The 16070-nt window shown below is 46.6% G+C and overlaps 1 protein-coding gene across 1 annotated transcript; it reads right to left on the bottom strand.

The window, feature by feature from the left end:
* Window positions 1–2619: 2619 nt before the first annotated feature.
* Window positions 2620–12051, bottom strand: LOC143586153 (taxadiene 5-alpha hydroxylase-like). The gene is made up of 4 exons (XM_077067756.1): window positions 11112–12051; window positions 10854–11041; window positions 10494–10759; window positions 2620–2716 (listed from the first exon to the last, which is right to left on the bottom strand). The coding sequence occupies exons 1-4, from the start codon at window positions 12049–12051 to the stop codon at window positions 2620–2622; spliced, it is 1491 nt and encodes a 496-aa protein (XP_076923871.1).
* Window positions 12052–16070: the final 4019 nt, after the last annotated feature.

Genomic DNA, 16070 nt, shown 5'->3' with positions numbered 1-16070 from the left:
TCAAGGAGGAGCACGTTTCAGTATTGTGGCCTTTTATGCCGTGGAAGTCACAATACTTGCTTTGATCTGCCTCCGGATGCTGTCGGATCTTCGGAGCTCTTGGCCATGGGAGCTTCTCCGTGGTGAATACCTCCGTGACACTTTTAGTGAGCGGCGTCCACCTGGGGTGCTGATCCAACAGCTGTGTATTACCTCTTTCGCCTGCGAAGGAGCGAGAGCTAGATGAGGTGTCAAAGTTTACCCTTGACTGCCACATGTGTAGCTTCCTCCTTTTGTTCCGCTGGGCGGTTTGGACATTTTCTCTAGTTCTTTGCGTATAGAAGTCTGTAGTCTTGGGCAGATCTCTACCCAGTTGCTTCTCTGTTTCGGCGAAGCGCTTGGCTGCCGTCATGATGGCATCCCATGTGGATGGCATGCCATCTTTACCCGTCAACGTGCGGATAAGCTCTGGGTAATCCGCGCCTTGAATGAAAGCTGCGCGAACAAGGTCTTCGCTTATAACACCCAGACTCAGCTTCTTTGAGTTAAAGCGAGTAATAAAATCTAGCAAAGGCTCGTTTTTATCTCTAACGCAGTTGAGTATTGTCCATTGTTCTTCAGTATATTTCCTCTGTTGACTGAAGTGTTGGCTGAACTTGTGTTGAAAGTCCGCCCAATCAAAGATGTGGTGGACCGGTAGACGGTCAAACCACGCTCTTGCTGCTCCAACCAGTGTCATCTGGAACATGTAACACCACGTGGGCTCCGTCCAGTTACTAACGGTTGCCCCCGCTATGAATCTGTTCAGATGATCATCCGGGTCGGATATGCCGTCGTAGGTGCCAATGTTGGGCATCTGTTTGGCGCCTTTTGGGGCGATTGCTTCCGCAATGTCCTTTGCAAACTTGGAAGTTCCTGCGTTTGCGACCGTAGGTCTAAAGGTTTTGGAAAAGTCACGAGACTTTGCCTCCACGTTCCTTTGTTCGAAAGGTTCTCCGAAATTTCTTGTTTGGAAGTCTGTTCTCTTACGCTTCCCTTTCACCCTAAGGCGAGGGTTTGCGTCGGAATCAGATTCCTCCCAATCTTCATCCGAGGATTCGCATTCACTGCTCATGTTGAGCTGGTGTGTGCCTCCGAATTCGTAAGCCTGTTGGACGGAACGTAGGCGTTCGTCCAGCTCGGCTTGGAACTTTTTCTGACGTGCCTCCGCCCACGCCTTAACTTCATCAAGAGTTTGGTAGGGGAGCCTCGTTCGTTGTTTCTCTATCTGGGTATCAGTGAATCCCAGTGAACGATTATTTACTCCACTTGCCCCAGCTTGGGTAGCTGGGGTAGTGTTCGTAAAGTTTGTGTACTCGGTATCTCCCCCAGTAGCTGGGGTTGTGATAACCGGAGTCTCTTGGTTACTCGGTTTCGGGACCGGAGTATCCTTAACCATCTTTCCAGAAGTTTTGAAAAAACTGGAGAAAAATAAAGTTCTAGCTTTATGCACGGATGGCGCCAATGAAGAAACACCAGTCGAACCCCGACAGATTACGAGTAACCTGAGGGTTAGATAGACGTTTCCCACGAGGGGTTAATTCCGGCAAGATGGTTCTTCCGATAACCTGCAAAACAGACACCGTGAGCTCGTCACTAAGAAAGGGGGGGGGTTCCTCCTTGTGACCACCCTCCGGCGTGAGAATCAGTCTCTATTACTCTTTGAATATAAAAGTATATTATTAATACTAGAGCAGTTATCAGGTAAATTATACAAGATATTAGATGATGAAATGATATTACCATTTGATGTCTTTTATAGCCGAAGGTGGGTTTCCAAGGAGGTTTAGCCGGCCTACTACTCTGCCAACTGTGGCCTACGCACGTGCTCTGCTGGTAATTGGTGGATAGGCAGCGGCTGACAGTGACCAGGCGTGCTGTTCACTTTTCCTTTTCCACCAACTACAGGCTAGGCACGTGATATGGCAGGAGTTGGTGAGCAGGCGGCGGCTATTGGTCACAGTGCTGTGGCGTGTTGTCTGCCATGCTGCTGTCAGTGAGCTGTCGTATCGTTGGTCAGATCTTTTGTCCATACCTCGTCAGGTATCACACAAAAGATCCTCCATTATTATACGGACTGGCTCATTTAGGCGGGAGTTTCCCCCCTCCCGCCTTTATGCGGGAATGTTCCCGGCTTTGCTCATTCCTTCTTCAGGTGACTACTGAATTATTATGAGTTGGAGCCTTTATGCGTGTAGCCATGCTGCGCGGGTGGCCAGTCCCTAATGGCGGGTATCCGCACCTGCGGGAACAGGGGATACTTGGAAACCATAGGGAGGCATTTCCTGCGGGACCAGCTTGCGTACCGCATGTGAGGTCGTCACAACTCTGAGCGTGGTGGGTCCTGCGGGTTTGGTAGGTCGCGGCGCAGACGTCCCTATGGTGAAGTCTGCGGGTTCAACTGCGCAGACGTCCGTTTAAGGAGTCTTGCGTGTTCAACTGCGCAGACGTCTCCTTTTAAGGAAGTCTTGCGGGTCCTAACCACCTCTGCTGGGACCTACCTCTTCAAGTCCCCCCAGTCCAATGTTCTTCTCATGAATGTTTAATAAAGTGAGGTGAACTTTTGGACTTAAGCAAGGGGTTTTTGAAAAGGGTTTAGTTTTATGGGTTTTCCGCGGGAAGTCTTACCCACGGGTTTCCCAATGTCACGCAGAATTTCCCAATGTTCTGCTTGATCTCTGGGATGATGCGGATAGGTCTGTAACCTCCCCGCAAGTCAGGAGCGTTTAGAACCTTTTGTGTAGATTCTCCATGAGGTCTTGGTGGTTTTGAACATAGTGATCAATCATGTTATAACCACCAATTCCATCCTGAAGTTTCGAACAATCTAGTTCTTGACGTTCCCGCTATGCGGGGATGTTAATCCCGTTTCTGCAAGCATGGCCCAGAAGATCCTTCTTGGTTTCAATTCCCATGGAGTGCTCGGTATGCGAAGGGTTTTGCCTTGACGCTGTACCCGCACTTCGTCTTATTAGTTACTTTACTCCCAAGGTATCCCTGGCGTTAAATCCCTGCAGGGCTAGGTGCGTGAAGGTTTTGCCTTAACATTGTACCCGCACCTGACTTGTGGTTGCCGAGGTGTTCCTGGCGTTTAATCCCCTGCGGGCGCTAGGTATGTGAAGGGTTTTGCCTTAACACTGTACCCGCGCCCGACTTACAATTGGGTGCCGAGGTATGACTTTTTACGGGTGTTAGGTATGTGGAGGGTTTTGCCTTAACACTGTACCTGTGCCCGTTTTGTAGTTGGGTGGAATGCCAAGATTTTCTCGGATTCACTTCCCTGTGGGTGCTAGGTATGTGAAGGGTTTTGCCTTAACACTGTACCTGTGCCCGTTTTGTAGTTGGGTGGAATGCCAAGATTTTCTCGGCTTTACTTCCCTGCGGGTGCTAGGTATGTGAAGGGTTTTGCCTTAACACTGTACCCGCACCCGACTTCATAGTTGGGTTTTTCCGGTTTCCGTGCCCTGCGGGTGCTAGGTATGTGAAGGGTTTTGTCTTAACACTGTACCCGCACCCGGCTTACGGTCAACTGGATAGCCAGGGTAAGGGGTTTTTCCCCGCTTACTTTTCGAATCTTTGGGATTTGCGCATGCATATTTAAATTTATTCTAGCGCTTTTCCTCATATTCTAGATAGGTTAACCGTTCATCGCGTGGTTGTCAATAGATCTAGGTACCTTTCATGATTTATGCGGTTAAAACCTGCATTTTCATTCAGTAGGGTGACCGACATAACTATGACTGACCTGCGTGAAGGTTTTCTATTCTTTGGGTTAATGCGGGTTTTGCCGCTTTCCCTATGTAGCGAGTCTGCGTGAAGGTTTACCAATTGTTGGGTTTATGCGGGTTTGACCGCTTTCCCCATGCAACGACTTTTGCACTTATGTACGCGGTGAAGACCGACATATCCGTGTGAACAGTTTATATATGAATGCAAAACCATTATCGTCGATGTTTTAAGGAGAATCATTTCCATTAAAAGCGGCTCTTGGCCGGTACAAACTTGGAATTGATCTACATGTAACATTTGCGTAATTGAGCTCCGTTCCATGTTCGTGGGACGGGAGTGCCATCGAGCCTTTCAAGCCGGTATGCGCCCTTTCCCAGAACTTCTTTGATAATGTACGGCCCTTCCCAGACCGGTGCCAGTTTTCCTGGGCGTTCTTGGCTTGAAGCCTCGTTGTTACGCAATATGTAGTCTCCTACATTGAAGTTGCATAGCTTCACCCGCGTGTTGTAGTACTTTTGCATTTGTCGTTTGTAGTTCTCTTCACGCGCTGCAGCTAAGTCTCTGCGCTCCTCGGTCAGCATAAGGTCTAACCGTCTCTCCGCGTCGTTGTCCTCTGGTTTCATCATGACCCTTGGTGAAGGTAGACCAATTTCGACCGGGACCATGGCTTCGGTGCCATAAGTGAGGCTGAACGGTGTTTCTCCTGTACTTGTCTTTTTCATTGTTCTATGAGCCCATAGTACATGTGGAACTTCGTCCACCCAGCCAGATCTGTGTTCCAGCAACCTTCTCTTTATGCCATCAACGATGCTCCTATTTTCTCTTTCCACCTCACCATTACCCTGCGGGTGTGCCACTGAGGTAAAGGTATGGGTGATTTGAAGTTCTTTAAGCCACCGTTGTAGGTTCTTGTCGGCAAAGTTGGTGCCGTTATCGCTCACCAAGTTTTGTGGAAGCCCGAAACGACAGATGATAAACTCCCAAATAAATTTTTTGATATGTTTCGCCGTCGTTTGGGCTAAGGGTTTTGCCTCTATCCACTTGGTGAAGTAATCGATGGCCACCACTAGGAATTGAACGTTTCCTGCTGCTGTAGGGAATGGGCCTGTCACATCGATGGCCCACTTCTGAAATGGCCATGAAGAGGTGACTGGAACAAGATCATTCTTCGGGCGATGCGTGTTAGGTGCGTAGAGCTGACAAGATCTGCACCTTCTGATGTATGCCAGCGCATCCGTATGCATCCCCGGCCAAAAGTATCCCGCGTTGTTCAGTTTGGCTACAACTGCGCGTGGACCTGCATGTATCCCGCAGATGCCTTCGTGTACCTCCCTTAGGAGGTAGTTAGCATCTTGGTCGTCAACGCATCTTAGGAGGGGGCCAAGAAAGTTACGTCTGTAAAGTATGTCATCGATGAGTTGATAATTCAGTGCTTTACAGCGTATTTTTCTCGCCTGTGCTTTTGACTCTGGCAGTATACCCGCCGCCAGGTAATTTATTATTGGTGTCATCCATGTTTCTGTGCCGGTTTGGATGACACATACCTCTTTGTGCGGGACGGATGGTGCGCCAAGGAGTTCGATGCGGATATCTTTTCCCAGATGGGTGAAAGCCAGTGACGCGAGCTTACTTAACGCGTCCGCAGACTTGTTTTCGCTACGCTTGACGTGTATGACTTTACAACTGTTAAAATCGCGCATGAGGGTTTTTGCTTGAGCGAGGTACAGGGCCATTGTGTCGTTCACTGCCGTGTACGTCCCGTTAATCTGATTGGCGACTAGCATGGAATCTACATGGGCTTCCAAGTTTTTCACTCCCATCTTACGCGCAATTCTTAACCCGGCCTAAAATGCTTCATATTCAGCTTCGTTATTCGTGCTTGGGAAGTCTAGCCGAATAGCATAGGTGTACTCTTGGCCTGTTGAGTCGGTCAGCTTTAACCCTGCGCCTGAGCCCTCGCTGCTGGACGCTCCATCCGTGTAAAGTCGCCAGACCTCGTCGATGTCTTGTGCTGGAGAGGGCTGAGCCTCGTCCTGGCACTCCTTCTCTCGCGATGCGGGGACCTCGGCAATAAAGTCTGCCAAGACCTGGCCTTTTATGGCTGGTCGTGGCTTGTATTTTATTGCATATTCCCCCAATTCTATTGCCCACTTGGCTAGGCGTCCCGACAGTTCGGGTTTGCCCAAAACGTTTGCAAGTTTATAGTTGGTGAGAATAGTAATTGGGTGACCTTGGAAATATCGTCTTAGCCTGCGTGAAGCCTGCACCAGCGCTAAGACTAATTTCTCCAGGGTAGAATACCGAGTTTCAGCGTCCGTTAGGAGGCGGCTAACATAGTAGATTGGCATCTGGATGCCTTTTCGCTCGACTAACAGGACGGCCCCGGTCGCTCTGTCTGTTGCGGAGAGGTATAGGATTAACTCCTCTCCCGCTTCCGGTGCTATGAGCGTTGGAAGTTCGATCAAGCGTGACCGAATTTCCTGAAAAGCTGCTTCCGCTTCTGATGTCCAGCGGAAGTGCGTTTTCTTTAAACAGTTTCTCAGGGTCGACACGAACGGGAACGCCCTTTCCGCATGATTTGCCAAGAAGCGGTTAAGCGCAACTAGGCGTCCGTTCAGTGTCTGAGCTTGCTTGATGGTAGTAGGTGATTCCATTTTGACAATGGCCTCGACCTTTTCAGGGTTCGCTCTGAAGCCATCTTTTGTAACGATGACTCCTAAGAACTTCCCTTCTTCCATCCCGAAAGAACATTTGCTCGGGTTAAGCTTCATGTTTATCCTCCTAAGAGTGTTGAATGTTTCTTCGATGTCTTTCAACATCGCTTCCGGGTCAAGACTTTTGATGACCAGATCATCCATGTATACTTCCAGGTTCCTTCCGATTTGGGAGTGAAACTCTTTGTCCATTAGGCGTTGATATGTGGACCCGGCATTCTTAAGTCCGAATGGCATCATTTGATAACAGAATGTGCCATCGGGCGTCCGAAATGCGGTCTTATCTTGATCGTCAACGGCCATGTGGATTTGATGGTATCCTTTATACGCATCAAGGAAGCATTTAAGGCGAAACGGTGCTAACGAATCTACCTTGAGATCAATTTCGGGTAACGGGTAACAATCTTTGGGGCATGCTTTGTTCAGATCTTTGAAATCTATGCGCATGCGCCATTGTTTGTTATCCTTCGGTACCATAACGGGATTTGCAACCCAAGTTTGATATCTGCTAACGCGCACGATGCCTGCGTCAAGGAGTTCCTTGACTTGGGTTCTACACGCGTTAGCTTGCTCTGCCCCCATTACTCTACGCTTTTGTATGACCGGCGTAAAAGCCGGGTCACATTTGAGCTTATGCTCCGCTTTATCTCGAGGTACACCAGTCATATCTGCTGGTTTCCATGCGAAGATATCAGCGTTCTTCTGTAGTAAGCGCTTGAGTAAGGTGCGTGCGGGGTCAGTGATTGTTGGGCCAATGGTGACCGCCTGATCGGGGTATTTGCCATTGAAAGCCCATTCTTCTGGTTCGGTGAATGTGCGTTTGGCCATTTTTGGTTTGGGGTTGGAAGAAACAGATGCGATACATACCTGGGGAACGCCGGTGATCATTGCTACACCTGCCGCTGTTGGCCATCCCATCATGCCATGGACCGAAGATACAACGGCATTGAACCTTGCCATCCCGTCTCTTCCGAAGAGGGTGTCATATGTGTGATGTGGTTTTCTCAGGACAACGAAATCCACATCTTCTGTGCGTGAGCGGTTCCCATCCGTAAGAGTGACGGGGAAAGATAAGATACCCAGGGGGGTGTTCGTGCTGCCATCGAATCCTTCCATCGAGGCGTAGACCGTTTCTAACCGCCCCTTGTCTTCCTCATCTAGCTTGTCAAAGAACTGTCTGTACATAACCGTTGATGAAGCGCCGTTGTCAACGAGAGTGCGGGAAGTGATGTAATGCCCCAGCTGGGTTTTGATGATGATGGGGCCCTCTTTGCTGGGTCCTCCTGGCACTCGTGGGAAACGTACCTCGGCCTCTTTCCATGCACACGGTTCTGTCGCTCGTCTCTTCCTACCCATGATGTTACCCTGGACCATGTGGATACTGATGTCAACTGGCTTTCGCCCGTTGTTTCTGTATCGGTTGTCATTCTTCCCTCCGTCCTTGATTGATGCCACCAGGTGTCGGAGTCTGCCATTCTTGACAAATGTTTCGATAACATCTTTCAAGGAGGAGCACGTTTCAGTATTGTGGCCTTTTATGCCGTGGAAGTCACAATACTTGCTTTGATCTGCCTCCGGATGCTGTCGGATCTTCGGAGCTCTTGGCCATGGGAGCTTCTCCGTGGTGAATACCTCCGTGACACTTTTAGTGAGCGGCGTCCACCTGGGGTGCTGATCCAACAGCTGTGTATTACCTCTTTCGCCTGCGAAGGAGCGAGAGCTAGATGAGGTGTCAAAGTTTACCCTTGACTGCCACATGTGTAGCTTCCTCCTTTTGTTCCGCTGGGCGGTTTGGACATTTTCTCTAGTTCTTTGCGTATAGAAGTCTGTAGTCTTGGGCAGATCTCTACCCAGTTGCTTCTCTGTTTCGGCGAAGCGCTTGGCTGCCGTCATGATGGCATCCCATGTGGATGGCATGCCATCTTTACCCGTCAACGTGCGGATAAGCTCTGGGTAATCCGCGCCTTGAATGAAAGCTGCGCGAACAAGGTCTTCGCTTATAACACCCAGACTCAGCTTCTTTGAGTTAAAGCGAGTAATAAAATCTAGCAAAGGCTCGTTTTTATCTCTAACGCAGTTGAGTATTGTCCATTGTTCTTCAGTATATTTCCTCTGTTGACTGAAGTGTTGGCTGAACTTGTGTTGAAAGTCCGCCCAATCAAAGATGTGGTGGACCGGTAGACGGTCAAACCACGCTCTTGCTGCTCCAACCAGTGTCATCTGGAACATGTAACACCACGTGGGCTCCGTCCAGTTACTAACGGTTGCCCCCGCTATGAATCTGTTCAGATGATCATCCGGGTCGGATATGCCGTCGTAGGTGCCAATGTTGGGCATCTGTTTGGCGCCTTTTGGGGCGATTGCTTCCGCAATGTCCTTTGCAAACTTGGAAGTTCCTGCGTTTGCGACCGTAGGTCTATAGGTTTTGGAAAACTCACGAGACTTTGCCTCCACGTTCCTTTGTTCGAAAGGTTCTCCGAAATTTCTTGTTTGGAAGTCTGTTCTCTTACGCTTCCCTTTCACCCTAAGGCGAGGGTTTGCGTCGGAATCAGATTCCTCCCAATCTTCTTCCGAGGATTCGCATTCACTGCTCATGTTGAGCTGGTGTGTGCCTCCGAATTCGTAAGCCTGTTGGACGGAACGTAGGCGTTCGTCCAGCTCGGCTTGGAACTTTTTCTGACGTGCCTCCGCCCACGCCTTAACTTCATCAAGAGTTTGGTAGGGGAGCCTCGTTCGTTGTTTCTCTATCTGGGTATCAGTGAATCCCAGTGAACGATTATTTACTCCACTTGCCCCAGCTTGGGTAGCTGGGGTAGTGTTCGTAAAGTTTGTGTACTCGGTATCTCCCCCAGTAGCTGGGGTTGTGATAACCGGAGTCTCTTGGTTACTCGGTTTCAGGACCGGAGTATCCTTAACCATCTTTCCAGAAGTTTTGAAAAAACTGGAGAAAAATAAAGTTCTAGCTTTATGCACGGATGGCGCCAATGAAGAAACACCAGTCGAACCCTGACAGATTACGAGTAACCTGAGGGTTAGATAGACGTTTCCCACGAGGGGTTAATTCCGGCAAGATGGTTCTTCCGATAACCTGCAAAACAGACACCGTGAGCTCGTCACTAAGAAAAGGGGGGGGGGTTCCTCCTTGTGACCACCCTCCGGCGTGAGAATCAGTCTCTATTACTCTTTGAATATAAAAGTATATTATTAATACTAGAGCAGTTATCAGGTAAATTATACAAGATATTAGATGATGAAATGATATTACCATTTGATGTCTTTTATAGCCGAAGGTGGGTTTCCAAGGAGGTTTAGCCGGCCTACTACTCTGCCAACTGTGGCCTACGCACGTGCTCTGCTGGTAATTGGTGGATAGGCAGCGGCTGACAGTGACCAGGCGTGCTGTTCACTTTTCCTTTTCCACCAACTACAGGCTAGGCACGTGATATGGCAGGAGTTGGTGAGCAGGCGGCGGCTATTGGTCACAGTGCTGTGGCGTGTTGTCTGCCATGCTGCTGTCAGTGAGCTGTCGTATCGTTGGTCAGATCTTTTGTCCATACCTCGTCAGGTATCACACAAAAGATCCTCCATTATTATACGGACTGGCTCATTTAGGCGGGAGTTTTCCCCCTCCCGCCTTTATGCGGGAATGTTCCCGGCTTTGCTCATTCCTTCTTCAGGTGACTACTGAATTATTATGAGTTGGAGCCTTTATGCGTGTAGCCATGTTGCGCGGGTGGCCAGTCCCTAATGGCGGGTATCCGCACCTGCGAGAACAGGGGATACTTGGAAACCATAGGGAGGCATTTCCTGCGGGACCAGCTTGCGTACCGCATGTGAGGTCGTCACAACTCTGAGCGTGGTGGGTCCTGCGGGTTTGGTAGGTCGCGGCGCAGACGTCCCTATGGTGAAGTCTGCGGGTTCAACTGCGCAGACGTCCGTTTAAGGAGTCTTGCGTGTTCAACTGCGCAGACGTCTCCTTTTAAGGAAGTCTTGCGGGTCCTAACCACCTCTGCTGGGACCTACCTCTTCAGCATCCCTTTGGAAGGGAAGGGTAGGGGATCCATGAGAATAGGCTCATCGGGGTATATCACCGACCAGTTATATCGTGTCACAACATAATGCACCAGCACAAGAACATTGAGCTTCGCTAGTTGGTAGCCCGCACACAACCTTGGCCCGCCTCCAAATGGTATAAAGGCATAAGCTTGCACCGGATCCGCAAATCTACCGGGGTCGAAACTCATCGGATCTGGAAAATACTTTTCATCATAATGTGTTCCATATGTCGTCCAAAGCACCTACACATCAAAAAAACGTATTAGATTCTATATATGTGACAGTTGCTTTGCTATAGCCTATATATATGAGATTATATATTAATATTATATGTACCTTCCAGTGTTTAGGAATCGTATATCCTTCAAACTCGATGTCCGTTGTGGCTTTTCTGAAGGATCCGAATATTGGAGGACACAATCGCATTGTCTCGCGAGCTACTTGCCACGTGTACTCCATTTTCTTCACATCTTCAAATGTCAACGCTTCACCTGGTCTCTTGTTGGTGGCAATATCTTCATGTTCTGTAACTCAAGATCATCAATAAGTAATACTACATAACTACCAAATTTATAAGATCAAAATTGATGCTACCTTTTAGTAGAAGAGAGTAACAGTGCGGGTGGTTCGCGAGCATCTTAAACGTCATTGTAATGGCATACGATGTGGTATCATGAGCCGCAAACACCAACAAAACCACATTATCAACAACCTCATTTTCAGTAATCTCACCTCTAATCAAAGCAGCCACCAGTTTAGAAAACAACATGCCGTCTTCTTCTTCTCTCCCACTGATTTCCATGGCCTCTCTCTTCCTTCGGATCTCACCAACCAACACCTTCTCTATCTCCGCTCTCGCCTTCTTCGCCCGAGAGAACTTAGTCCCGGGAAAGTTCACAGGAGGAGACATAACACCTTCCAGCACACGCTCGAAAACACCAAACATGGACTCTATCTCAATCCCTACTCCAAACAAGCATTCAACAACAATGGTGAATGTCAGCATTTTAGTGGACCGGTACAGACTGATTTCTTCGCAGCCTTGCCAGTTTTTGTTCATGTGGTTCTCGATCGAACCGCACATTCTTGGTACCATCGCAGCGAGTCCGGAAATGTTAAGAGTGGAAGTGACGATGCCGCGAAGGCAGCGGTGGGAGTCTCCTTGTTTCTCCATAATAGAGTTCCTTCCCATTAACTCTACTGACGAAGTTGGCCATGAACTTATCACCAGTTTGAACTCGTTCGACATGAAGAACTTATTCGCTGCAGCCCCGTTTACGACCACTGTGGGCGATCCCATCAGCTTCGTTTTGAAGACGTTGCCGTACTTCTTCATTCTCGGTTGGAAGAAGTTTTCAAAGAGTTGGTTCGAACGTTGCGCTTTGTAGAACTCGACTGTTTCTCTGATCCAAGGGAGTCCCATTTCGCCCGAGGGTAGCCGCACCTTATTCGTTCGCTTTTTGCAGTTTCTGTAAACAAATATGATGATAAAAAGTAATGGAAAGAGGTAAGAGAAGGTGATATAAGCAGCCATTGATGGATGGATGGATGTAGGGTTTAGAGAGTTTGTTGTTTTGTTGTAACAATTTGTGGTGTGTGTGTTAGGATGACTGAGAGAGTGGAGTATATATACAGGTACTAAGATTGGTGGAACTTAGTCAGTTATAACCAAAGTCAAATAATAAAAAAATATAGTGTTGGGGTGGCGGATGAAATCAGGAGTCGGGCCGACGAAAAGATTCATATTGTTCACAGCATGTGCTCCTGGCTTGGGAGAATCTCTGTTTTTTATAGCTGACTTTGTTCCACAGTCGTCAAGATTACAACTATCTTTTTTGGTTTGTTTTTTGGGTGCAATGTTTCTTATAACCTACACCAAAAACTATACTAAACTTAAAAGTTAAAATAGTAGACTCCTCACGTTACTTGAATAGAACTAGAAAACTTGAAATTAAGTTGGAAAATTAGAACTCTAGTTTGGAACTCAATTTTTAATATTTTCGCTATTTTGATCCATTTAGTTTTAAATAAATATGTATAAAGAAAAGGGATGGTTATTGTTTTTCAGAGGTAAAATGTTTGCAATTTGTGCACGACATCTGCAGACATCTGTTGAAAAAGAGGTAGACTAAACCTCTGTAGTCTGCAAGAAGAGACCGCTTGCTTTTAACAGAGTAGACAGTGGGTATTGGGAGGTGGTGTTGTTTAATTCTCTGCAGCTTAGAAGAGGATGGGCAAGTCTGCACCAAGAAGAGTTCGTGCAAACGTTTTTTTTAATGAAACGTCTTCGAACAAACAAACAGTCTGAAATCTGCGCATGGTCTGCGTGACGCAGAAAAAAGAGCATACGCGGACTTTTTTAAGAAAAACAAACACCACCTAAGATGCTAATTCTGTTATTAAGCTCTTTTTACAATCCAATATGTACAATATGCAATAAATAAAGAGTTTAAAAGATTATAAAGATGACAAAACCAATTTATAAAAGGTTCAATCGGCTATTAACTAGTCCACTCTACGCCATCTCTTTGATTCCCCCAATCAAGAGTTGCTCTAGATTCTTTTAACCAAAACAAATCACTGACACACCAAACTTTTCACAAGTTCAAATATAGCAATTGTAGGAACCATTGGGTTTTTAATTTAAAATAAATAAAGATGCTCAATTTATTTTGCAAGAAATTACATAGTACAAAAAGTATGCAAAACAAATATGAATATGAAATGCATATTTGACAAAGAGTAATACTGATGCGTGTTTAGCTAGAAACGTTGTTGAACTCTCATGTTGATCTGAAAGAATCATTTTTTCTACGGAGGCAAATCTTCGCTTGTTAAGGTAAAAGAATAGCAAGTGGCAAATTTATCTTTGTAGGATATATATCTTTATTATTATGAATTTCATAATTGAGTAGTTAATTGAAGTGAATGGTACTGAATAAATGAAGTATACTTTATGTATCGTATTTAATAAAAGAAATACTAAGGTAGTTCCATTTATAAAAGAGATTTTTTATGGACCATATGGCATGGGCATGGGCATGGGCATGGGCATGGGCATGGGCATGGGCACTTTTTTGACTTTACTCAACACAATTATTGTGTTTGAACTTTTTGATTTTATGATGGAGATCTCAGTATAATCATGCTGTTATGGGATATGGTGTATTAATCATCTAGTATGTTTTTTTTAAATTAAAAAAACTCAAAAAGGGGCATTACTACACACAGTAACAACCACCCAATATAATTGAAGTACATATTTACAATTCTACAAAACAAAAATTCACTCATCACGTTAAAGAAGATAAAAGTTTTTTTTTTCGTTATATGGTCAATCTTTATTTGTTTCTCAAAAATAAAAGAAATTACATAGTACAAAAAGTATGCAAAACAAATATGAATATGAAATGCATATTTGACAAAGAGTAATACTGATGCGTGTTTATAATGTATGTGCATTTAGCATCTTAAGTTGTATTTTTATTATCATATGTTATTGAAAACATGTTACTTTGTCAAGTATATGTTTTTGCAGGCCATGAGTGAAGATTCTATGCATTAGGATTGATTTGGCATCAAGGAACGAGTCAAGAACACTCATAATGGATCAAAATGTCAGAAAGGCAAGAAATATACCTAGTGAAGAAACACTAATCGACCCCGGGCAGATTACGGATAATCTGGGGGTTAAATAGATGTTTCCCACGAGGGGTTAGATCCGGTAAAGATGGTTCTTCTGATAACCTGCAAAACAGACACCGTAAGCTCGTCACTGAGAAGGGGGGGGGTTCCTCCTTGTGACCACCCTCCGGCGTGAGAATCAGACTAGATTGCTCTTGAATATAAATGTATATTAAGAGATTGCTAGAGCAGATATCAGGTATATGATGTAAGATACAAGATAAGATGAGATGATCATACCATTTGGGGTATTTATAGCCGAAGGTAGGTTTCCAAGAGGGTATAGCCGGCTGAATAGTATTCTTGTTCTACCAACTGTGGCCTACGCATGTGCCATGCTAGCAGTTGGTGGGTAGGCAGCGGCTGACAATGACCAGGCCTGCTGTGTACTATTCCTTTTCCACCAACTGCAGGCTATGCACGTGGTATGACAGGAGTTGGTGAGTAGGTAGCGGCTAATAGTGACATACAGTACAAGAGCATGCTGCTCGCCATACTGTTGTCAATGGGCTGTCGTATCTCTGGTCAGATCTTTTGCCCATACCTCCTCAGGTACAGTACAAAAGATCTTCCAGTATCGTACGGACTGGCTCATTTGGGCGGGAGTATTCCCCCTCCCGCCTTTGTGCGGGATTGTTCCCGGCTTTGCTCATTCCTTCAGGTGACTACTGAATTATTGAGAGCTAAGTGCCTTGTGCGTGTAGCCTTGCTGCGCGGGTGGTCTTCCCTGATGGCTTGTATCCGCAGCTGCGGGAACAGGCGGAGTACTTCACCATTGGGAGGCATTTCCTGCGGGAACAGCTTGCGTACTGCGCGTAAGGACGTCACGTCTCTGAGCATGGTGGGTCCTGCGGATCCAGTTGGTTTCTGCGCAGACGTCTCTCTTCAAGGTGAGTCCTGCGGGTCCAACTGGGCTCTGCTGGGACCTACCTCTTCAAGTCCCCCCAGTCCAATGTTCTTCTCATGAATGTTTAATAAAGTGAGGTGAACTTTTGGACTTAAGCAAAGGGTTTTGAAAAGGGTTTAGTTTTAAGGTTTTCCATGGGGATTCTTCCCGCGGAAGTCCTTATGTCACTTGCAGAAATTCCCGACTTTCCTGCTTGATCTTTGGGTATGATGCGGGTAGGTCTGTAACCTCCTCGCAAGTCAGGAGCGTTGAGTCCCACTTGTGTGGATTCTCCATGAGGTTTTGGTAGTTTAAACATAGTGATCAATTATGTTAAAACCACCAATTCCATCTTGGAGCTTCAAACAATGTAGCTCTCGACGTTCCCGCTATGCGGGGATGTTATTCCCGTTTCCGCAAGCATTGCCCAGAAGATCCTTCTTGGTTTCAATTCCTTGCAGAGTGCTAGGTATGTGAAGGGTTTTGCCTTGACACTGTACCCGCACTCGTCTTACGGTTACTTTACTTCCAAGGTATTCCTGGAGTCAATTCCCTGCGGGTGCTAAGTATGTGAAGGGTTTTGCCTTAACACTGTACCCGCACCCGTCTTATAGTTACTTGGTCGCCGAGGTATTCTTGGCTTCAATTCCCTGCAGGTGCTAAGTATGTGAAGGGTTTTGCCTCAACACTGTACTCGCACCTGTCTTACAGTTACTTGGTTGCCAAGGTAAGGGGTATTTTCCCGCTTTTGAATCTTTTTGAAATTTTAAAATTCGAAGAGTTGGTGAAAGGATAAGAACAGTCCAAACTATTGAAACGTCGTCCGACGGTTTCTCCTGACTGTGTCAGGACGTGCAGGAAGTTATGGCGACGTGACAGTATATGGTCATTCCAGGCGCTTTTTCAGGCGCGTGGGCGCGAATTTTCGGGCGCGTGGCCGCGAAATTACTGGCACGCGTCCTTTCAACAGCTGTTGCCAGCTT

Source organism: Bidens hawaiensis, unplaced genomic scaffold (genome assembly GCF_021521415.1).
Source record: "Bidens hawaiensis isolate Kalapana, Puna unplaced genomic scaffold, B.hawaiensis_p1.1 tig00034372_1, whole genome shotgun sequence".
NCBI classification, from domain to species: domain Eukaryota; kingdom Viridiplantae; phylum Streptophyta; class Magnoliopsida; order Asterales; family Asteraceae; genus Bidens; species Bidens hawaiensis.
The sequence above is the reverse complement of the archived record's forward strand: the minus strand, read 5'-3'. Positions and strand labels throughout refer to the sequence as shown.

Coding starts and splice junctions, on each gene's coding strand:
- LOC143586153 (XM_077067756.1), bottom strand. CDS start 12,051: ATGGCTGCTTATATCACCTTCTCTTACCTCTTTCCATTACTTTTTATC. Junction 10,760..10,853: donor CGATTCCTAAACACTGGAAG/GTACATATAATA, acceptor TTTGATGTGTAG/GTGCTTTGGACGACATATGG. Junction 2,717..10,493: donor CCCTTCCCTTCCAAAGGGAT/GCTGAAGAGGTA, acceptor GGGAGGTTACAG/ACCTATCCGCATCATCCCAG.